The 24,533-nt window shown below is 42.5% G+C and overlaps 2 protein-coding genes across 3 annotated transcripts in view; one reads left to right on the forward strand and one right to left on the reverse strand.

Annotated features, from left to right (window-relative positions):
* Positions 1-4,172: 4,172 nt before the first annotated feature.
* LOC105836054 (excitatory amino acid transporter) lies at positions 4,173-15,006 on the forward strand. Of its 2 annotated transcripts, none has more exons than XM_012679822.2 (11): positions 4,173-5,183; positions 6,994-7,119; positions 7,195-7,402; positions 8,258-8,300; positions 8,378-8,631; positions 8,717-8,950; positions 11,047-11,241; positions 11,373-11,507; positions 11,787-11,895; positions 12,060-12,194; positions 12,481-15,006. In XM_012679822.2, the coding sequence occupies exons 1-10, from the start codon at positions 5,009-5,011 to the stop codon at positions 12,180-12,182; spliced, it is 1,602 nt and encodes a 533-aa protein (XP_012535276.1). In that variant the 5' UTR covers positions 4,173-5,008; the 3' UTR covers positions 12,183-12,194; positions 12,481-15,006. The 2 variants fall into 2 exon arrangements, with proteins under 2 accessions (XP_012535276.1, XP_012535275.1); XM_012679821.3 differs by having other exon boundaries at positions 12,060-12,178.
* Positions 15,007-15,162: 156 nt separating this feature from the next.
* Positions 15,163-24,533, reverse strand: part of LOC105836051 (protein dachsous) — a 315,828-nt gene continuing 306,457 nt past the window's right edge. The window contains exons 17-19 of the mRNA XM_036291030.1: positions 21,948-22,244; positions 18,624-19,080; positions 15,163-18,491 (exon numbers count right to left, since the gene is read on the reverse strand). Of these exons, the coding sequence (XP_036146923.1) occupies positions 16,172-18,491; positions 18,624-19,080; positions 21,948-22,244 (3,074 nt within the window). The 3' untranslated portion in view covers positions 15,163-16,171. The remainder of the gene's footprint in view (positions 18,492-18,623; positions 19,081-21,947; positions 22,245-24,533) is intronic.

The following is a 24,533-nucleotide window of genomic DNA, read 5'->3' on the forward strand; positions in this document are numbered from 1 at the left end:
CGCGAAGAGCGGCGTATTGGAATTTCTTGAATGCCACCGCCTGACCCAGTGACTTCAAAACTTGAAGAATCTAGATGAGAGAAGATGTAGATGAAGACGAAAATGTCGTAAGAGGCTGAGACTCGAGGCTGCTTCATGGAAGGGCGTCGTAAAGGAGAGGAGTGTGAAGCCTTAGAGAAAGAACGAACGAACACTCGACGCTAAGGCTGACGTGGTTTTACGTGCCGGTATAATAGTCTCTCGTCGTCGCTGAGATAGTATCCGGGCGACCTGCCGGCCATCGCACGACAGCGCGACACAATCGTTAAGTCTACTCAGCGAGTTTTGTCGCTCGAGTCGGATGTTCGTGTATTTGCAATTTACATGGTTGTTTGCAGTTGTAGAGTATATATTGTAGACACACAAGGCCGCCAATTAAATGCTCCTCCACTTTAGGGGGAGATCTAATTCGAGAGATCTAATTTGGCGCCCTTAAGTGCATTAATTTTAATATCTCGTGGGCGGAATCTTATCGCGCGGGAGAAACGCGTGTAACATAAAAAAAGAAAAAGTTGGATGAAATAGATGCCGTTATACGTGTGTACGCAATATCGCAACCCGTCGTCTCGCGCCCTTCCCGGCGATCAAGATAACTTTTTACAACCAGCGGGTCTATATTAACTTGGATATTAAGTGTCTAATATCCGAGCTGTTTACACTGTTCCCTCGTCGACGAGACACCCCCGCTTAAATCGACGGCTATCTCGAGCAGTCTCGTTGTTGCGTGCAGGCCCCTCATTCGACGAATACGGGATTCTGTTTGCACCGAAATACGGCCCGTCGGAACGAATTACAATCGCGTCAAATATCCTCGGAATTACGCCATTATTAACGTCAACAGGTCTGATTTCGCGCAGTAGCGGAAGTAAATTCAAATCTGTGTATTTACATAGCGCTCGATCACCTTCCGCGTTTGCACGTGAACGTTAATTACCACCGGCTGATCAGTGTACTAATGGTCACTCCGTGTACGGCACGCACACTAAATACCCAATATCGCGTCAATAAATTAACTGTCGTGTCGCTACGATTGAACTTCAGTTGTATATTTCATCCGGATAATCGAAATTACACGCGCTTTGTTGGAGAAAAAGAGAATTATTTATCCTGTGTTCGCTTATTCATCTATTATACATTTCCATTTTTTATGATATAATTATAAATTATTAATCTCACTCTTCCTTCCCGTCTCTACGGACTCTAGAATTATGGCAACTCGTCAAAAGAGAATAATACGGCCGATGTTATCGGCATTGTGCCACCGGATCGAACGCATCAAATATTTTATAAGATTCCCATCTTCTTCGCTCGAGTACTACTTTTATGTTTGATGCGATAGTAGCTTTATAAGATTTAACAGCGTTTAATCAGCAAATACGCACAACGCGAATAAACCTCAAGCCGATTTCAAAGATTTGTATTTTCCTACGTGCCGGCAGTCTGATCATTGAGATTCTCTCTTCCCTGTCTTTATTCTTGTCCTCTGACGTTTCCCTCTCTAAACCTTGAACCGATATTTAATCGAATCTCTTCGGCGTTCGTTTGGTATCTTCATCGTAATGAGATTCTTGCTCTGAATGCGGAACGTAGACGCCAACCATGTAGCCAGAATATAAGCAATATTTCTCTTTCACGAAAGAAAGAGAGAAAGGCAGGGAAAGGAAGATTTTATCTACGTAGTCTGCAAAATATCTGCTTTTTGAAAACTCGACGCTCTTATTTCAATTTTAAAAATCATGAATGCATTTGTATAATGTTACATTTTAAATAGAGTTCTACGGAAATCCTCAAATTAATTTCGTTCCTGGCTTCCTCCGACAGTATGCGTTTAATGCAAAGATCACTCTGCCGTGCTGTCGAACCAAAAACCTGTATATTATTGCGTCGAGATGTTCAGATTAAACGCGAATATTACGCGGGGATAAGGGATGTTTTTCCTCCACGTGTACGAATTATTTCCTCGCTGATTACAGAGTGCGTGCGGACGTCGGAGTCGGGCATGGCGAGTTTTTAGGTTTACGGAAGAGCAATCGTGAACACATTTGCATTATATATATCGGTAAATAGACGTTGGCCCGTTACACACTTGACGCCCCGTATCGTGTCCCCATGCTTCTGGGTTATTTACGAGGTGGATGAGACCTGATTCTCGTAACATTCTGCAGACTCGGATTGCGAGGAACCGTCCATTATTCAACAGAATGGCCTGTTTCAAAATACCGGCGCTCCTCGTTGACGGATTACTTAGTTCACACGTTTCGAAGAACATTCGTCAGTGAGATATAACATAGATATTTCTTCCCGGGTTCTATTGACCTACATATGTTACAACAAAGCGTAAGCGTCTCTGATTAAATTATTTTTTATCATTGTGTGTGTATCACTGTTAGTAAAAAAAAAGATCTTATATAGAATTAATGAGTGCCTAAGAGTGCATTATACTTTGTTAAATATGTTTTGTTAATCGATGAAATTTAATTGTTAATGTGCATCAGACTGTCAGGATATTGTGAACATGTTAAATCATTTGTAATTTAATAGTAATAATGTTTAATGAACTGTTTTCGTAAAATTATCCGTTTGGATTGTTGTTATAGTGACGAGAATAATTACAAAAGTTTTATTCGCTTCAATAAGCGAATAAATAATCGTTGCACTTTGTTGTAATAATATCACGAATATATTCTGTATAGTGTTACACTCCTTTTATTACACTTGTACGGCCAGTCAATTGGGATTTCGTGCCGCTTTTCCAATTTTCCACGAGGTGAGTGCAGCCGACAGCGACGTAATGTGATTATTACACAAAGCGATACGTTATTGGAGGTAAAATAAAATTGATATTTCCGTTGTATTAAATTTTTTTTTAGATTTGGCGAATTGATCATCGAGCTTTCTTCCGTTTCTTTATTTGGTAGTTGCATTAGTTCTGTATCATTTAATGCAAAGTAATTGTATTTTTTGTTCCAATTCCAAATAAATTATAATGTTTAATTAGTCAATCATTTTTCTGTATGATTCTCATAAAAAATAAATGGATTGTCGTTTAGATGCTGTGTCTCCATCTTGCATTGTTTCCAGAACTTGTTTCCGCACTTTTGAAGATTTCTCATCAGTAGTAGTAAACTGCCGTTGCGGTCAGGCAAAGGTAATAGTTACCCACGTTCGATCAGACAGTTGTCTAACTCGCCAATCTCCGTTAAAACAAAACAGCGATAAATATTTTCTTATGTATTTTATTTTTTATATATCTTAATTACAAGATATAAATGTTTCTTTCTCTCATATTCCTCTTTATATAGTTCTTATTATTCTGATAATAAGCTGTTCAATTGTTAAAATTATAAGTATTTTTTTAAAAGAGTTTAAAAATTAAGAAGAAAATATGAATAAAGCATGAGTAAACGGTAAAATGCTTATTTTCGTATGTTACGTATTATAACTTGATGAGCAATGTTTTATTCATATGATTCGCCGGTGCTAGGCGTTTAAAATAAACTGGATTACACCGTTCCTAAAATAAATATATTGATGAGCTGCATATGTATTTACGATTAGCATCATCTCACACACACAGGGCCATCGTTGACGTACGTGTAACGTCCTTGTACAAAAATTAATTTAATAGTCTCCACAAAAGGAAACGGATTAATACATTTAAACGATTGATATTTTGGGAAACAGAATTGAGTTTAAATAACAAACTTCGGATTCTGCGACGTTCGCCCAAATTGCGACGCAGAGCGAATTACGTCGCAAAATGTAAGGGCAGTGTCTTATATTGTAGTTATATGTAAGATCGAATGGTATACATTTCGCAACCCCGACGAAGTTTTCGTTGTCCTTCGGTCGTATCCCTACTTCTCTCATCTTTGCTACATTCGCGTGTCAAGGCTCATATTCTGCCACCCCCAACCCCTGGTCTGTCATCTCTCGATTTCTCCCCTAACCCGTCTCGCTCACTACCCCGCAATGCATTACCGCGCAGCAACAGCGTCATGCTAGTGCGTGTCCACGTTTTAGCGACCGACTTAACCACCCGAGTACGCGCAGGCGTTAGGTTGTCGTCACCGGGCGGGAGAACGAGGTACGCTCGGGGATACGACGAAATCCTGGCAAATCAATACGGCAATGTCCGCCGGTAACCAGGCAGTCGGGGCTCATCCTTCGCGAGTAACGTGTCGGAAGTCCACGCGCAGGCTCAGTTATATCGGCAGTACTGATTAGAACAGTCCATTGAATCTTTATCTTCGTCTTCGTCATCGTCGTCGTGCGAAAGCATCGATTCCTGGTTTCTCTCGCTCTTCCGAATAGCTTCGAATAAGCTTCACGAGGTGAAGTGCGCTAGTTAGAAGGAGATCGGTATCGTCATATTTAAAGAAACGGTTACCAACTGCCCTTCTGGGTAACTGACCTTGTGCAACAGCACGAACGTTTAGATCTTGAGAAGAGGACCAATTTCGTGGCGAGTAATTTACAGATTGAAGTTTCCTTGCGGCTCGTAAGAGAGAAGTTAGAGAGATACGCATATTTTGGAGCGCACGGGATCATTTCGGGGTTGTTTCGCACTCGTCGCAGAGAATACTAGCCACAAGCAAAGAAGTCAGACAAGCCGGAGCCGGGTGGAGATTAGACGGTCTTCCGAGCCTCACCGGAGTCCCCGATTATTATTATCAACGTCGTCAGGAAGGTCAAATCCTATCCCAGTACCACGATCGTATTAGTAGGCATACGCCAGGCCGCCAGGCTATTACGACGTCTGGTAGGCGCGAGTGATTGGTCCTTCCGCACGGATTTACCGAAACACCCCCAAAACGGCAACCCGTCGTCGTCGTGGTGCTACCGGGGCCCCGCCGTTAGCCGCGAGAGATCGCGAGAAGGGAGCTTGGGGAGATCGGCGGGAGGATCGACCTGTTCGTACGCGACCAGGACCGGCCCCTGGTACGCCGCTTGCTGGCGGCCCAGTGAAATGGAAGAGAAGTCCTCTGCCCGATTCTCCGAATATCTGTTCGCCAAGATGGGCGGGCAGGACGTCTCGGCCTCTCAGGGTCCCCGCAAGGTGACCGCCGACACCAGAAAGTGGATGCGAGAAAATCTGCTACTCATGGTCACCCTATCCGGCGTACTCTTCGGCATAATTCTCGGTGAGCCACGGAAACGTTTATTTGCTCCTATCAGGAATTCTAATACTAAATTAAAAAATTTAATCCATTTGGAGAAGTTACGAAACATCTTTAGTTAAGAATATTTTTAGCGATTATTACATTTTAAAAAGAAGAAAAAACTTTGAAAGAACTTGAATTACACTGTACGTTGAATTATGTTGCACAATCGACTGCTTGCGTGCGTTATTTGTAATAGACGTTAAAAGATAATAGATCAAATTAAATAGAAAATAATAACTTGTGCAAAATAAGATGTTTATCGCATCATCAATCGCATGTCATTTTTCAGTCTTTTTACAGGTCAGCTATAAATTATGACCGCCATTTGCGTGATTGTTATCGTAGACAAGATCTTTTTAACAACTCTATACAAAATTAATTTTGTATTATCTAGATTTTTAATCTGATTTAATACAGCGATTCTTTTTTTTTTTGTCACTTCAACAACTGATTGCTCTTGTTAATGTCGCTTTTTTATGCTCGTAAAGATTCTACATATTAATAAATTTGTAGAAATATTTCAGGAAACTAACTTAATAATTTTTATAAATGCATGCAATATTTTTCATTCCATAAAAACTATGATCTTATAATAACAATGAATGCCTGTAACGTGTCACATTTATAGAAATCGTACGTGAGAGATAAGTAACATAATACGGTTTAAGCTTACAAATACGAGCAAGCTTTCACATAGATCGATTTTACATGTATACCTCGACCCAGTTCAAATTATCATTCCAATTACGTAAATATAAACACCTTTTAATCCATTATAAATTATATATTATTTTATTGATTATTTATATTAAAAAATATTGCTCATCAAGAATTTCCTTAAAAAAATTCGTCATATTAATTTATTTTCTCTTGAAATTAACTCAATAGAAATCATATTTGTATAATTACAATGTACTACGTCATGTATAAATATTATACTATAAATGTATCATTTGGTATACCCACGAATAATTAATAAATATTGAATTAATTAATTAAGTAGAAATCGATTTTTATTAGTTTATGCGTATAACGTTAAAAGAATAAAATGCGATTTCAATTAATTGTATTTAAAATGTAACACGAAAAACATTTTATTATATTATTTAGGTGATAAAACTGCACATTTAAAATGAAGACATACAAAAATAAATTTAACGATTATCAAAAGTATTAACGGAACAATCAATGCGCAATGTAAATTCTAAGTCAAATTTACAACTTGCTTCAGCACTTGATAGGCGAACATATAGCATCCATAGGTGCTTTGCTATAAGTAGATATGTTGATGGCATCGTAATAATTTATACGATGCCGCTCGATAGATCAGTCTAAATCAAAGCTTTCATTCATATTCTTTCTTTCAAGACGAAAGCTTCAAGGTTACACATCAGTGTCTCTACATCATCAATTTTTTCATTTCTTTTTTTTTACAAATATTGACGAAGCAATTTATTATCCATACAATCATCTAATAAATGATTCATTTCAGAAGACATATGCTTTATACGTGTTATGGGCTTACTACTAGAACGTAGATAGCTTATGCAACTAATCTCATATTATCCGATAGAAAAGAAATTACGCAAACCTTCACCTTTTCGTTAACTGCGACGCCCTTTCTTCGCGATCGAATAATAAGTCCATTGATCGTAATAAATTTAAATATAGGTCAAGAACAAGAACGTTTCTTGTAAAAGCTTTTAATATCTTTACGAGCAAATGAGAAAAAATGAAGGTCTCGTGGTACAGAATCTGGATCAATCTGGGAATATATATATCTTCGCAGGGTTTGGCTTGCGACCTTTGGACCTTGGGGACGATGCGGTGATGCTGATCAGTTATCCGGGAGAGCTCTTCATGAGATTGCTAAAGCTAATGATTTTACCTCTTGTAATCGCCAGCCTCATATCAGGTGAGCTTTCACTCAAGCTGTTCTCCCATGCACGCAATAAAACGCGCATCAAATATATAATCATTTGTACATTAGGTTCAGCGAGCTTAAACGCTAGGATGAACGGAATGATTGCCGTTCGGACTTTGGTATACTTCATACTGACGTCCTTATTAAATGCTGTACTTGGCGTGGCCCTAGTTCTCGTTATTCATCCCGGCAATCCCGGCATCAGGGAATCGATCGGGCCCTCGCATCACGCGAGAGCCGTTAACATATTAGACAGCCTGCTCGACCTAGGAAGGTAAATTATGTCTACGATATCTCCCATCGCCCAATATCGATTCTGTCAGTATCAATAATGTACGTAGATCAACACTTGAAAGTTTTCCTATGAAAACAGAGGTATCGAGTGCGAAGGTCAACGTATATGAAACGGCGAGAAAATAAATTCCAATTTTTTTTTTGCTTTCGAATTGCATTTGAACGTCTCGTCGCTGGAATAGCTGACTATATATTTTCGACTATATTGTCATCCAGCAAAAATAGGTCGTGCGCTTCCGCTGCGGTTTTCCACTGCGAAAACTTTGAGAAATGTGTGCACGATGATAACGTGACATTGAAATAATATCGATTCGCACGATAGTTCCTTTTATCGCTGAATCATTGCGGCAACATAGTTATCTAATTGTAAGTCGGATTAAGGTCATGGCATTTCACGAGCCGCAAATTCTACTAAACGAAATTCATTGTGATCGCAGATACTATTTCGCCGAGACGAAAATAGTTCATCGATCGTGCGTATTTTATTCGCGTGAGACGCGCTCAAAAAAAAGACGTTCCATTTAAAAAGTTCGCGCAATGCCAGGCACGATCCTCCAACGCTGCATTAAAATCGACACATCGCAGCTCGGTTATTGGAAACCATTTAACAATTGTTCGCTTCAGTGACGCAACATAAGATCGTTTTTATTGAAAAATCGCCGTAGCTTGCGCCACTACTTAATCAATGTATAAGGGCTATGAATAAAACGAAGGCCGCGGGAAAGGCGTTATTTTTAAAAAAAATATGCAACCCTTTCTCATGTAATATGCGAAGATACTTCACTTATTCAACAGTAATTTGAAATATATTTGATTTTAAATTTGTTTTTTGCAGGAACATGTTTCCGGACAATTTGTTTCAAGCAGCTTTTCAACAAGTAAGGATATGCCTCGATTCTTACGACATATCAACGTAAAATTGACTTAATATTCAATAATGACGTTGTTGCTACAGGCGCACACGGTGTACGTCCCGAAAAACCAACCCTTCCAGAACGTCACCGATCCGTTACCAACGGCAGTCTTGAGAAATGAGGAATTGATGAGAGTGGTACAGTACAGAAGTGGCACGAATACTCTGGGAATAGTTTTCTTTTGCTTGGTCTTTGGTACATTCCTGGGGACGCTCGGTGAAAAAGGTCAAGTTGTCATAGATTTCTTCAAAGCTGTATTCGAGGTTATTATGCGAATGGTCTCAACCGTTATGTGGTGAGTATGAGTCACGCGAAAGTCGAAAACGACGGCTTACTGTCGGTTCGTAACAGCTGAATATAAGAAGACCTCGCTCTTCCAGGATGACACCAATCGGCATCACTTCCGTAATAGCGGGCAAAATACTTGGCGTGGACGACCTGGTACTGGTGATGTCGCAGCTGGCGTGGTTTATCGTCACGATCGCGATCGGTGTCTTTTTCTATCAGCTAGTGATCATGCAGTTGATATATGCGGCCTTCGTTAGAAAGAACCCCTTTAAATTCTACGCCGGCCTGGCCCAGGGTACCCTCACCGCCTTCGCCATGGCATCAACGTGAGTCGTCGATCTTCGAATCCGAGCCCGACCTTGAGAGAATCCATTTCGCCTGCCTCACAGGGCCTCGGTCAACGTTGTGATCGTATTTTCTAACCTTCATCCCCTATCGATCACATCCTGCAGACATTCCATCTGTACTTCCTTTCCTTCATCCTTTTGTTTCTTATCATGCAGACCTTTCTATACTCACGCGAAATGGAGCTGGTCTGTCGCGCGGTTGATAGTGCAAATAGTTGATTTCAAAACATTTTGACGCCGTAAAATATGAAATAGACAATGAGTGATACGTGGCGATGAAAGACGTTTATTGATCGAATCGATTGATGAAGACAATATGTTTCAGCCAGCTGTGTGGAGGCTTTGCGAGGCCACAATCCCGATATCCTTTCTCCTTAAATCATTTCAGCCAGCTTTACATAACTTTCGGAGAAATTGCTTCATATAATCCTTTTGCTTAGTTTCTAAATAAAAAAAAAAACGTTGTGGAAGAGCTGGCCAATTCCCGAATCCTGTTAGTTTTTCCTCCATGTGTGACAATCTCTTTTAATGTTTGCTTGCGAGGAGAGCTCGCCATGCCACATGAGAAAGAGAAAAAGAGGGAAAGAGGTATGCAGTTCCGGGTAGCACTTAGAAATGCTGATACTGCCGGTTCTCGTTAATCAAGCCATACGAACTTCCGAAAGCTTGTAACCAGATTGGTACGGTGACGCAAACGGAATTTCGTTGTTGGGCAAAGATAATTAAATGCTAAAATAATTAAGAGTATTGCCGCCACGAGAAATTATATGATGGCTTTCGAGGTACGCCTGCTTATCGCGAAAAGTAAAATCACTTGGCAACGATATTGCCAAAAACCGGCGATCTGCTGACTCCGTGTTACCTGGACTGATTCGCGGCGTGGAAGTTTTCTATGGATTCCCATAATCGGTATCTTCGAATTCTTCCCTCGCGACAACGAGGAAGAGGAAGAAGGAACCGAGCCAAAGGAGACCTCCACGCCAAACTATATGATTAATCTTAAGTACGTTGTACAATGAACTGGCAGAACTGAAAAAATATTAGTTGCTTATGCCGAGCTCGCTCTTGCAGGTACGACGAGGACGTCGATGACCGGCTGTACTCCTGAACAACGTGCGATTATTTGTCTTTCTTGAATAATTCATTTTTGAGAGTCACGCAAAGCAACGATCATTTTTTCAGTTCGCACTTACGAGTCGAATTCGCACCTCTGAAATCCTTCCTTTCTTTCTTTCATCCACCGTCCAATATTAATCTAATAATATTTAATATATTATCCTGCACCGTTCCAGTTACTCCGCTATTTCTACATTCCCGATCACTTGCCACCTCTTGTCCCCTTCCCATCTAGTATTATTGTTTTTAGCAGTGCAATATTGTTTATGATCCAACTAGGTCTTATACAGTTGTATCTAACTCAATCTGTTTTCTCTGTGGATTAATTGTTTCCAGAAGAGAGCGTACACAACTGTGCGTACACACTGTGACTGACTGAGAAACTGTTCTCAGTGTATCTGAACAGAGACTGTATGAATATCATGATGATGTATTAGAACACGCACTGCACGCGGCCTTTTGCAGGTGGTTGATTCTGAGAGATCCGAGGGTAGCGCTTGGTAAGTAATTGATGGCCGCAACATGATACATACAATTGTCTGTTGTAGAATCCACGGCGGGCGATGCAGTCTGGCGGATATCCTGACGAATTGTCATCTAAGCTAATCCTGATTGATTTTCAGGTTCTTGATCTCACGGTCATTCTGGCAGTTCTGGCACTCTTTCCACTATACCCCGCAGTTAATAATGCGTCGATATTAATTCCGAGTATTCTTCCTTCGTTCGTATACCGCCTTTCTCTACGAATCTCTCTGTACATCCGTTCTGTTTCAATTCAAGCCTTGGTCGGTTACGTTTCTCTGAGAAACTATCGCTAAATAAATCGCCGCTATATATCTGTCGCGTAAGTTTACGCCAGAATGACCATTACGACTGCAGCAATAGGCGGCATGGAATAAATCTGTCTACCATCAATGGAAGTGTGCTTTGCCCGATTTTGTTAACGCAGTTTTGTACAGGGCTGCCGCACTTCCTGTGACTTTTCGTCTGATGACCGAGAAGCTCAGAGTCGACCCTAGAGTTACCAGATTCGTTCTGCCGATTGGTTGCAATATCAACATGGATGGTACCGCGCTCTTCGTCGCTGTTGCCAGCATATTCATCGCTCAGATGAATGGTATCTACCTAGGCTTCGGGGAGATCATTACCGTGATGTAAGTTCGTCTTCGAATAAGTGCTATTGCCTAATTAATTCCAATGCCTCGCAGAAAATTTTTGTTTAATTACATATGTATGTGTATTTATTGCTACATGACTACACTTTTTATTGTCTTGTTTTGCAAAGTTTGACATCCACCGCTGCTTCTGTTTCGTCGGCTTCGGTACCAAGCGCTGCGCTCGTTCTGCTGTTGGTCGTCCTGAGTGCCATTGATGCTCCTGTCAACGACGTTTCTCTTTTATTCGCGATCGACTGGTTTGTGTGAGTATCAGACACAATATTCTTCCGCATAATGATTTTTTTTAATTTAATCAATTTTTTTTCCTTTATCTGGATTTTTTTTTATTTCTTATTGGATAATTATCCATTGATTTAGAAAAAACCTTTAAACTTATTAATTAACAACAATACTGATAAAAGAATGATAGAGAAAGTATAGAAGCCTAATATTTTTGGTCAAGATCGTACATATAGAATTGAAAAATACACAAATCTGTTATTATGTAACTGTTAATACAAATTTAATTTTATGTCAATTAGGGATCGGATAAGGACCACCAATAATATGCTAGGAGACTGTTACGCTGCTGCGGTTGTCGAGCAGCTGTCGAAAAAAGAATTGATGGCACTGGATGCAGCAGCCTACCAAGTAAAATATACATAATTACTTTGTAATTAATTATGTCGTCTTGAAACCAGAAAAGCATGTTTAACGTTTACTCGATAATTCGCTCTATTTGCTCCTGTGTATAAAAACGGTTTTCATTTTCACACTGGCCTGCCACCTAACAACGAGCGATAATTTAATTTTAGTCGGAGACTGTGCTGCCAACTGCTATCGCCAATGGATGTCTTACCGCCACCAGGGTACCTGATCCTGATACCGTCGTTGTCGAGATGCAAGACGACGCACGGATAACGGGGATCGCCAAGTAAACACGCTTGTTGGTAGGGCTAGGCTCTCTCACTTTGTACGATCATTATCATTAATAAGATCATGTTGATTCATTAATGGCATCGCTTTGCAAATTGCTAATTTATCTGTCGATTAACACATGGGGACTTGACGGGAAAAATGCATCATGCTAAACTTCATAGAGTTCAGACGCATTTCGCAACCATTAACTCTTCTTCATCGTAGGAATCATTAAGTTGTAATTACGCATTTTTTCCGTCAAGTCTTCAAGTTAAGCGACGAAAACGTCCTACAACGATCTTTCTTATTTCCTTTCAGCTTCGGGATGTTGCACATGTCGAGAAGTGTGACAGAAGAGACCGTTTGACTAACGGTTAGCCCCGCGAAATAATTTAGCGTCGCAAAATCTCATCAGCAAGTAAATCGACTCTACCATCTGTCTAAGTTGTTCAACGATATCAAAAATACGTACTCTGCGCCAAAGGCGTATTTAGTTCCTCTATTTCTATTTACTTTAAACAATATTCATAAAATTTATAAAGATATTCCGCGAAGAGTTCTACATGAAAGCTTTCGCGGGATATGCGATCGTCAGTGAAGACACAGAATATTCAACAGTCAATAAGTAAGGAGCATGTATTACGTGTAATGCAGGCACAGCAATAAGAATTGATTTACGTACTCTGAAAGTACGATCGAGGCTTCCAAAGACTCGAAGACATTTTTGTCAATCGCTATGACGGTAATATCTACGCTCGATGTTGCACAGGCAGAAAGTCGGAATACAAGTCGTTTAACGACCCCCCGAAGGGATTAGGCTGAATTGGTAAGACATTAATCCAACACATTCGAATAAACTATAGGTAACGATCGTAGATTAAAAGATTCATCCCTAGCGAGAACCCCGGAGATAATCGACTTGAATCTCCATCAAAGAACCGGTGATCGTTTCTACGGTCGATCGTATAAACAATGTCGAATGTGGTGCCTTATTTCGATGCGCCAATCAGGCAGGCGCGATGAAAGTAAAATGTCGCCTGAGTTCTTCTTTTCCTTTTTTTGGAATATACTCTCACACGAACGTGTAAGTGTAAATGTCGATTCCAAACCTGACGCTTCTCGATGTAACGTAGAACATCCTAGCTCCGTAAATCCGGAGACTGAGCATGACTGTCATCAGTGACGCGACAAATATGTAGCTTTCTATCGAAAGAAATAAAGACATTTTTTACGGTATTCGAAAAGGGAGCTCGATGTGATAACTGTTAGGTAGCTATGTGCATACTACACATATCTAGGATAAAACAAATACGTTTTAATTGCCCTACAATGTTATTACTAGAATACAGTTTAGGCTACATTTAAAAAAACTCGCTCGTTTCGCGTGTTGCGTGTCGATTACGTCACTGATCACAATCCGAATTAGGGGACAGGAGGAGAAAAAAAATTGCAACAATATACGTGTTCAGCGGAGATCAATCCAGACTCCACGCTGAAGATACTACAAAGAAGACTTAAGAGTTCCAGATAAAATAAATTTTAAATAAGTTTTAAGTCATATCGGATCTAATTATCGGACCATTAATTAACTGATGTATAGAACCTTCTTATGTGTTCGCTTTTGAAAGACGAGTGTTTTTGCGAAAGAGTGCTTGTCGAGACAGAAGTTGGAATACTGGACGTGTATTTTGTTAAAATCGGAGATAACGCTTTATACCATTTCAAAGCTCCGTCTCAAATATTCTCTCTTTTATATGAAAGCAAAAGATATTGGAAACTTTCGATAACGTTGATTTGTTATTAATTACAGTTATGGACACGTCCAAGATTCTATCTCGTTGCACTCTTTTTAGTGCTCCCTGCCGTAGAGTAACATACCTTCCAATATGATGTTGTCCAGATTGTAGCTTAGAATAAACAAGTTCGTGTTTTTTCGAAAGATCACGTGGAGACTACGTGGAAGATCATACTAATTCTTTCTATGAATGACAAAGAGAACGAAACATTTTAATAGCGCAGCTCATTGTCGAGCGCCAATAAGACTGGATATACCATATGATAATACCGTTTTGCTAGACGTAATAATGGGTAAACGATTCCTACATGGTTTCGCTAATACTAGGCACTAGATAGGTATAGGTCGATACGTGTTTCATCGTAGAGACTGTTTAAATGTACAAACTGTTCGAGTACATAGCATTATTTTAGTAATTAATTAATATTCATTCCGTATTGCAATTTATTATTCAGATCTTTTGAAAATTAATTTCTTTGAAATAAATAATATGATTTCATGTGTGCGGATTTACGAAGAGGCTCAATTTCTGTTGTTAAAGATGGGTCAACTGAAAAGTAAGTGCAAAATGGGATTCTTGTAATTTGAATATTCAATGCGAGTATTCCATAAAAATACTTAGACATTAAACATTATAAATGGTATTTATATTCTGCCATGAAACATCAAAATGGCATTGAAATAGATAATAAGAATAAGTTAGAGAAGGTTTTTAAAATAGATTAGACTAATTTGTGTAGTTAAAAATAGAAAAGATTGCGATTAATAATTAATAAGTTATTTTATAAATTATGCTGACATGTTAATTTTATTACAATTTATTTTCATTTCGCTTAAAATATCTTGTGATTTTTTTCAATTGATATATCGGGTGCTCCTGTTACTCAGCGCGTTTTATGCTCGAGCATTAAAATAAATACAATAGTGGCTAGAGGAATAAAACGAGCGGAGGAAACATGGAATAAACTTATCAAAATAATCCAAAGAATACGTGTATACTTGTAAGGCTCAACGTGTTGTATAACAAAAAGCAGATTTATACGTGGAAACATTGGTCTCCTTTATTAACAATACCTATCGCTTTCCCTATTTTTGAAATTTCTTGTTAAAATAATATATTTTAAGTGACAAAAAAATAGAATTAGTAATTAAATTAATTATTCGAAAGAGAAATAAATGTCAGAAAATGATTAAAAAAAACAATCTCCTAAAAAATTCATTTATTTAAGGCCTACGTTTCAGTTAGGCCCTCAGCTTGACAGAGTCTTTGTACAGAAAACAATTTTTACAAAATATGACATATATTTATTTATATATTCAGTGCGTATGTATAAATGTATCGGGCTGAGAATCCATCCTTCGTTACATCGAGATCGCGCTCGAGGGACAGCAGGACAAAATAACAATTAATCAACGAAGTTATATATTTATTTAGAGATGCGCTGCCACGAAATCCAGTGTGTGATCAGTTCGCTCGTGGTAGCACGATTTCATTTTCAATTCAGATGATATCGTCGTGTTCGTCGTAATATCGATCAATTCAATATAAAATTATATTATTATACACATTCACACATAGAGAGCTCGATGAACACGGCGCGATCATCCAGTTTCCGGTTTATGTAAGGACAGTCTATCTTTTTGATTATGACAACATCGTTATTCTTATGAATTATTATTTACAATGCTACTTAATGACTAAACGTCGTCGCAATCGACGGATATTTACAACATCCCATTCAGAAAGTACGTATGTTTTCAGATAGCTATTGATCGGAGCGAAGAATGCGTCTGTATTGCATAGTAGATACGGAATTGTCAAGGCGCAATCGCCACTTTCCGCTTCTCGCGATAAATCGAAACTATCTGTAAAGTTCATATTCCGTTAATTAACTAATAATTACGGGAAGGTAGCGTTTGCGTGTGACAGAGGGAAACAATTCGAGAGTCAATTTCTTTTTCTGACCGATCAAATTGAAATTACTAAATTAAAATCATTCGTTAATATCATACCCGCGGATCCTTATTCGCACAGTCTGAGAGAGCAATATACACATACCTATTAATCAGTCGCATTTAACAACGCATATTAACAAGAATATTATTCGCATTATATGAGGCACCGTATTGTCCTATGATCGCGTTCCCGGCGAGTCATCAATAGATTAACGCTAACACTTTGTATGCAAAGTACGCCGGATTAAAATCATATCCTCAAATCCTCAGTTCGGCGTCGGCGACAGGAATCCCTCGGGTGGCACTTTGACTGGATCTCTGGGTGGCGGGAGGCACGAGGGGGCTGATGCTGGGACTTCTTGTAGCCAGAGGTGATAACGAGGGTGAGAAACTCGGGCTCAGTGCGGCGGAAGGGAAGGTGGAGGCATCGTGACTGATCGGCGACCGTGGTAAAATGCCTCTCGCTAGCGCCGGCGCTGCTAACGACCTTGGAGCGACGGACGTAAGCAACGGCGGCGGTGGCGCTTTATGTATAGATTTGGTCTTACCGCTACTGCCGGAGTTTCCGCTTTGAACGCTGGCGGCATCGTCCTTTAGCCTAGCAATTTCGCTGAATACGTGAGCCAGCGGTTGATACTGAGGTCCCCAGTCCAATAGATAATCCCAATTGTACGAGCCGGTGAGTTCTTCTTCGCTATGCACAATGGAACTTAAGGAGCCATTCATCGACGGTCCACCTGGTACCTCCAGACCAGAAGTAGGTCGTCCAGATTCCCCGATCTTACCGTAGATCAAAGTCGCGATATCCGCTTCTGTGCTCGCCTCATCCTCAAATAGATGCAAACTGTCCAGAGGCAGAGCTTCAGGAGGCCTTCTAGGTGTACCGGCTGGAGGATCCACGATGCCCAATCTAGCTAAGTATTCCTGAGTATTGTGAACTGAGAGATCGCTCGCGGAATCACCAGTTTGCTGGCCCTCATTGATCATTCTGATTTCCTCGTCGTCTCCATCGTCTTCGGCGGAGCCTCTGCCTGAAGAACCCGATTGATCGCTTCCGGAAAGCTCAGAGGTAGCTTGCTGCTGTCCGGATTGACTGGATGTTCCATAAGGAGGTATTTCGTCATATTTAGGAGGAGCAAATTGACAAGATGCACCGCTGCCTGCTCCTCCGCTACTTGCGGAATTGCCGTTTCCATTCACTCCGACTCCGGTCACGCTTCTAATTGGAATCGTATCAAACGCGCTGGGATCCACATAGCTGTTTGATGCAGTAGCGTTGCTTTCGCCATTCAAACCTGGTTTCGTGCCGGGCTTCTTGTGACGGCGATTACGAATGTGAAGATAAAGAAAGATGGCACCAAACGCGAGAATAAGAAGAAGAAGAGCGATCAGTAGACCTAGGACCCAATCGGCCAAACCACCCGAAGTGGCTACGGCCATGTTCGAACCAATATCTGTCGGCGTTGCCAGAGCGGTAGCTCCTCTAGCTCCGTTCAGCTCGTTATCATCCATCAACGTAATTTCTACTACCGTCATATTAGACAGAGAGCCTTGCCTACCAGAACTTGCACTAACTACCAATCTGGACGATTCGTCTATGTCGACGTGCAATAATTTTTGCTTCACAATTAACGCACCGGTCGTGCGATTCAATTTGAAATACGGATGCTGGGACGTTAACTGGTACACGACACGGCCATCAGGCCCTTTATCGCGATCGGTTGCCGTCACATGACCAATTACTGTACCAGCCATCATTTGAGCATTGCGCCTTATTCCGAATCGATACATTCTCTCGGTAAACTGTGGAAAGAATTCGTCCCTCGAATCAATTTCTACCCTGACGCGTACCGCTGCAGTACGGCCGCCTGCGTCCGTGGCGCGCAATGTGAAGACATATCGATTCCGTTGCTCGTAATCGAACACGGCGCGAGTGATGATGGTACCTGACTCGTCAACCGCGAACAGCTTCCAACTGTCGTCGATGTCGGAGTATCCGCTGGCGGCAGCGGAAACAATAGAGTAGTTCAATGATCCGAAGACGCCGCGATCGAGGTCCGAGGCACGTGCAGAGAAGACGGTCGTACCAATCGGCTCGTTTTCACCAACAAACTCGAGATACTCGGAAACCGGGAATTTTGGCGAATTGTCATTTACATCTTCTAGATTAATGCTAAGCCTGGCGAGAGCGCATAGAGGCAGAGTCGAATCGCTGTCACAGACCATCACCACGAGATTGTAGACCTCGGGCTCTAAATCGCAATCGAGTGTGGAGTTTACTAGAATCGCGCCGGTCCTCTTTTCGACACGGAAGAGACCGCCGTCGTTTCCTGAGGTGATGTCGTACACCAACGTGGCTGCCGTGCTGTTGATTAAATCGTCATCCTTGGCGTGCAGGACGGCAATGGTCGTTCCGCGCGGGGTGTCTTCCTTGATCGATACTTCATAAAGCTCTTCCAGGAAATGCGGATAATTATCATTGACATCTTCCACAACAATTGTTACTCTTATCGGTTCGTCTCCCACCAGCGAGCCTGTCGATGTGTTTTCGATCTTGCTACTCAATTGCAGCATGTACCTAGAAAATCAAATACATACGATTTGTAAAATAAAGAAAATAAAAGAGAACCAGAATGCTAAGAAATAATGATTAAACCAAGACTTTATGTAATAAATTATAATATTGAATTTTTACCCAAACTGTACTTACTTGTCTCTTGTTTCACGATCAAGCATCTTTGAGAGAATCAATTGATCTGCAAATATCTCAAATGTTCCGCTTGTATCGTCGCTCGCAACGATGGCACCGTCTAGCAAATCCACGTCGGAAAGTTTCATCAGCATCGTACCCTTCGGCAAATTTTCCTTCACCGCGATTTTGTGTTCCCGCCCGGGTAGCGCGTTCTCTAAGCTGCTAAGTCGCACGACAACCGTGCACACCGACGATGCCGCGGGCTCGCCATGGTCTTCCGCGACGATCACCAGGTCCATTTCCCTCGGTATCGGCCTGAGTATCGCTGTGTGATTAACAGTCAGAACGCCGGTCACGGGATCTACCGAAAATCCCTTCACGGGACGCAGCAGATAATATCGCACTCGGCTGTTCTCCTCCGAAAGGTCGTCGTCCGTGGCATTTACCATCAGAATTTCCTGCTTGCCTTGCCCATCTGAAATGAAAAAAATAATCGGTACGTTACGCAGCGTGTAATTACATTAACATAAATTCGCATACCACTCGTGGTTTTTTTTTATATTCTTGGCGCGAGTAAAGAGAAAGGTATTTATAGATGCAAAATTATAAAAAGGGCTCATATAACGTCACACGAGACGGCATTCATTAGTGAAGGGCAGGGACTCGAGAAGCACTCTCCGCAAGATCGATTATCGAGTCGTACATTGTACGAGGAACCACTCGACAGGGATGCGGCAGAAAGATCGAGAGATCAGCGGAGCCCGAGCTCAAATACTCTCCGTGTCTTCTTGTTGCGGATGCGTCCTCGACCATCCACCGGCCGAGACCGACATTACGAACGCTTTTTTTCGGACGGCGAGCGAGGAGGATAAGCCTTCTTGACATCAGGCCCGGACGGAAGTATAAAATAATAACCAGTTATATATAAATCGCGCTACGCGGTGTCATGGGTCCGGCTCTCGATGGCGCGTTGCGCATACAAAAATCATTTCGATGCGTTTCAAATCGCCGGATAACTCGGCATTAATGTGCCAAGCCGCGGCCTAAAGTGCAAGAGGCAGGGGAAGATATAGACCGAATGCATAGCGTGCGTGAAAGAGGGTTCGGAATAAACTCTGAGGATGTGGTTCCCTTCAGGGATCGTAGCCGGGAGAGGTAAGGGCATCTTCTCAAAAAAGAAAAAGTATGGCTTGGTAAAAAGAAAAGAGAAAGAGAGAGAGAGAGAGAGAGAGAGAGAGAGAGAGAGAGAGAGAGAGAGAGAGAGAGAAACTGTATAATTACTGCGAAACGCGTATGACCGCGATGCATGCACACGCTCACATCACGACATCTTCTCACTGACAATGAGATAAATTCATATATTTCCAGCAGCGCTAAAGTGCTCTTCCATCTCTCTTTATTCTTAATCTTACTTGTTGCCCGATGATACTTCGATCTCTTTCAGTCTCCCTCGACATAATACAGTTCTACTAATTTTTTCGTATCACTGGTCTCGTCTCTTCATTAACTTCGCCGCGGGACAGATACTTTGAAAGCATTAAATTACATTTTACACAGACAGGCAGGTTTTATCTCTTAGCTAATAGCTCCTAAGTATTTAATTAAAATTCGCATGATTTTAAGAAAACATGACAGAGGTCAGCGAAGCCAATTTTCAATCTATCTTAATGTTATCATTTTTACAAACATCCCCAACTGAAAATAATCACGTCACGAAATTACATAACAAAATTACGTAACAAATCACGTAATTAAGGGCGACCAAACACATAACAAAATGTTTCAAATTGTTTTTAAAAATCATACGTAATTTTATGTAATTTTGTGACGTGATTTTTTTCAGTAGGATCTATAATGGCTCCATTAACGGACCAGGCGTTTCAATAACTTTCGCCGAAACCTTCATTCGATCGAGTCTAGAAATGTTTTTCGCGGGGATCCTTCCTGTGAGCACGAATAGTTTTTCGTGAACATGCGGGACGAAGATGCGCGGGATAAAGTTGAAAAGGAGAGGAGGATGCAAATTCGCGTTCATCACCGTGGGAGTGCTCCTCCGTTCCGAGCCCTTTCCACACATCTACCGCCTGCCAATTCACCCTTCCAGTCCCTCGATCGCCCTTACCTCCCTGCCGCCTACCCAAATGCGCCATTAGGCGCGGGCCTATGTATTTTTAATAAAGTTTCGAGAGTCTCCTCTCGAAGAGAGCCGGCGATCCCGGGCCGGCGGTTGCAGTGAAGGCGGCTTTTCGGATGCCTCGCAAACGGTGTCCTCGCGTTTATTTATGTGCGAGGAGTTCGCAATCCACCTCGGCTCTCCTCCGTCTCGCGTCCTCGCCATTCCTTGCTTCCCTTTCGCCCTCCTGCTTCTGTCCTACCGATCTCGCATTCTCTTTCCTTCTCTTCTTCTATATGTATCTCCTTTTCTCTTTTCCTTTTCTCTTTCATTACATCTTTTTCTCTCCCATATTCGAGCAGCTAACTTTTCATCGGTCTTTCTTCTACCCAGCTTCTCTCTTTCACTCCCGCGCCTCTTCCTTGCACGCTTTATCTTGGCGCAGTGTCAATTCGAGTTTGGAACACGGGCAACAGGACAACGCGTGTCTACTAAAAACCAGTTTTTAAACGCGCGTTTATTTCGCGCCGAGAGACCCGCCTGTATCTTCCCGTTGCCTCCCTCTCCCTCCTCTAACCTTCGTCTCTTTGTGCCACTGCTGCTTCGATTTCTTTTTTCGACGAGACCGAAATGCATCGTCTAGCGAGGTGACAGAACTCGCGCGACCAATGACAACTTTGACGGTACGAACGGTAATGAATCCTGACTGTTAAATCCCTAATTTCGACATGGACTTTCCGCACGTGTTAGGTACAAGAACAATACGACAATAAGTACAAGAACGAATATAACATCAAATAAATTATCTACGCTTTAAATGAGAAACTATCGAAACTCCCGCGGTCTCTTCAACCGATTCGTCAACGAGACTTTAGTTCTTTAATCGGCAAACAGCAGGAGAATCACGATGCGCTTCGAGGACGCGGTAACAAGAGGGATATCTCTCATACCTTGCCGACGACGTGGCCGAGGGCTCGTCCCGCGATTTCATCCCACGCTACCGCTTCGTAAAACAACCGGCGCAATCTCTCGACGGCGATCGTTCCTCAATAAATCAAAGAATTATGCTCGCCGGAGCGTGTACGCCACACGATAACCGACGCGACGATCGCGTCCGATCATCGTCAGAGTCTCGATCGTGGATTCGACGATCTGCTACCTGCCTCGTCGCTTACCTCGCTCACGTTTGTCCGCGCAGAGAAAAGAGGGCATCGCGTGTCGATACGTACCCGAAAGGACAGCCACGTAGACAGCCTGCTCGAATCGCGGCGCGTTGTCGTTGACGTCGGTCACACGTACGGTGAGATCGGTTGTCGCCTCGTGGATCCCGTCGCTGGCGATCACCTGAAGAGTGTACTCGGAACGCGTCTCGGCGTCCAGACGCTTCCGGAGGACAACCTTGCCGCCGTACCAGTCGATGCTGAAGGGCCCCGGACTCGTCACGTTGCCGAATCGATACGTCAACCCCGGCGAACTGTCGACGTCGTTCGCCGTGATAGTCGTCAGCACGGCTCCCACGGCAGTACCTGAAATTAAAGATAGCGTCTCTTTACTTTAGATTTTCGACGAAAATGATTATCATATAAATAATGCAAAAATAAGTGCATAAACCTTATTTATTGTCACAGTGAAAGAAATGGTTTGATTGTCATCAACAAGACGAATTGAGTATCTGATTTACAATTAATGCAACAAGACTCTTCTACAAAGACCTTATAACTAGCAAATAAATCGAATAATTGCAAGTACTATTCCGGCATCTGATAGCAGTGGAATTAGGCGAAATGCGCTTGGCGAAAATGAAGAAGACTGATCTGGAGATCTCGAGCGGAATGAAGAGCCTTATCGCTGCGCATTGTGAACCGCACGCGGTCGTCGCTACTGACGGGATTGTACATCCTTATGCATAAAGGTGCTTTTGATTTCGTTCTTTTGTCCCCTCATCGCGCAGCCACTTTGTCACCGTGAAACGATCGTGCGCGATACATATATATACGATGCGTGATCTCATGGGCGCGCGCGCACGCGTGTTTTCTTCCGCGAAGTTAAAGACACATCAAGGGGGTCGACGCTTAAAATGCATTGGATCCATACTATCGAATCGTTTTATCTTGGGGCCGGTCGCTAAGAAGAAACGGTCGAAACGAATCCGTCCGAAGAAACGGATGAGCCTCTCGTGCGCGCGAGGGGGCGATCGGGCCGTCTCGCAGCCATCGTGAAGTGAATTACATATATATACTATACCGCCCCGTCCGGACGTTACGCGAAGAAATTGAAAAACCGTAACGCGGGAATGAATTTGCGAGCACAATACGCCCCGCGTAATACGCGCAAGATAACACGTTTATCGTCATCCCGCGAATGCGACTCCGATCGCAATTTATTCTCAAATGCAAATTTACGTCTTCTTCTAAGACATCGTTAATGCGTACAGTCGCAATTGAATAACCTTCTCGTAACGGCAATTCGTATCTCCTTATTGGACCCACCCCCAGAATAAAAACATTCATGTCCCGACGTGAGAAGAACAAGAAAGTAGTATATTCTTGTTAGAATATCTATGAGATGATTTACGCGTACAAAGACGGACTTGTTCCGCAACTTTCGACGATTCTCAAACGAGAATCCTCCGGCTCGGCAAGTAAAGGCCGATGTACGGTATGCGATGGTTAGGAGGTACATCATCAGGGACCGGGGCTTTTGATTCCACGACCGGGCCGGGGTGATATACGTCGGGCGTAGCAACACCTGCGGCAGTAAAAGAATTATTCTGTACGAATGCATTCGTACGAACGAGGAGGCACAAGAGGAGAGAGCTTAGCTGGCACGCGGCTGCGACCGCTCGTAAATTTCACGAGGGATCGTTAAAGTCGTGTAAATCGGTTTTCAGAGCGACCCCGCGCCGTTCGTCTACGGGCGAACACGGACGCGACATAACTCTGTTAACCGCCTGTGGAAATCTCCTCGCTATCCCGAACGTGCCGGAAGTAGAGGCGACAGTCGTAGGTGCAACGATATAATTTTATGCGTCACGAAATCTTGCATAACTTGGAATAGCTTCAATCACGCGAGGGACTTATGCCTCGCGTTTCACGAATCGGATCTGCAGACGAACGCGCGGCGGCGCACGTTAGTGCTCCTTGTATGGAGAATACGCTCGTCGGTGGTCTACCATTGTCTCCGTTTCTCGTGTCAGCGGCACTTTCGGAGCCGGTTCGCGATCGACGCTGTCGATTAAATCCTCCCACGAGCGCGCGTACGGCCGCACGCAGGTCGGGCCCTACGGGAGCGGAGAGGCAAGGCCCCGTCCGACATCGGCGGGCCGCGGCTCCTCCCGCTTTCGATGATAATTACATCCTTTTATTCTACCGGGGTAATTACAAACAGTTTACCGTAGGGCTTTCGAGCGGGCGTTAAAACCCGACCGTGCGAAACTCGCGCAGATTGAGCATTAGATCGACATCGCTGCGAAATCGTGCGAAAAAAAGGTCGCGGGGGGAGTCTCGATCCGCGTATCGAGAACGCGAGCTTCTTTCTGTTAAAGTCACTCTGTGCCGAGTTGCGTCATCGATTAATTCATATTTCTAAAAAATTCGCTTTGCGAGCACGGCAAAGTGTATCGGAGGGCGAAGGCAAGAGAATATTTCGCCTCGACGATCGACAGGATATTGAAAGCGTCGATGCGTGTCGAGGGGGATCGATCTTTTAATCGGATCTCTATAGGCGAAGAGTGACACTGCAACCGATGTGGCAACTGTGATCGCAAAACAATCGCGGGTCTTCTGCGGGACCAAGGTACAACGTGTTAAATAAAT

The sequence above is a fragment of the Monomorium pharaonis genome, chromosome 8 (assembly GCF_013373865.1).
Source record: "Monomorium pharaonis isolate MP-MQ-018 chromosome 8, ASM1337386v2, whole genome shotgun sequence".
Classification (NCBI taxonomy): Eukaryota; Metazoa; Arthropoda; class Insecta; order Hymenoptera; family Formicidae; genus Monomorium; species Monomorium pharaonis.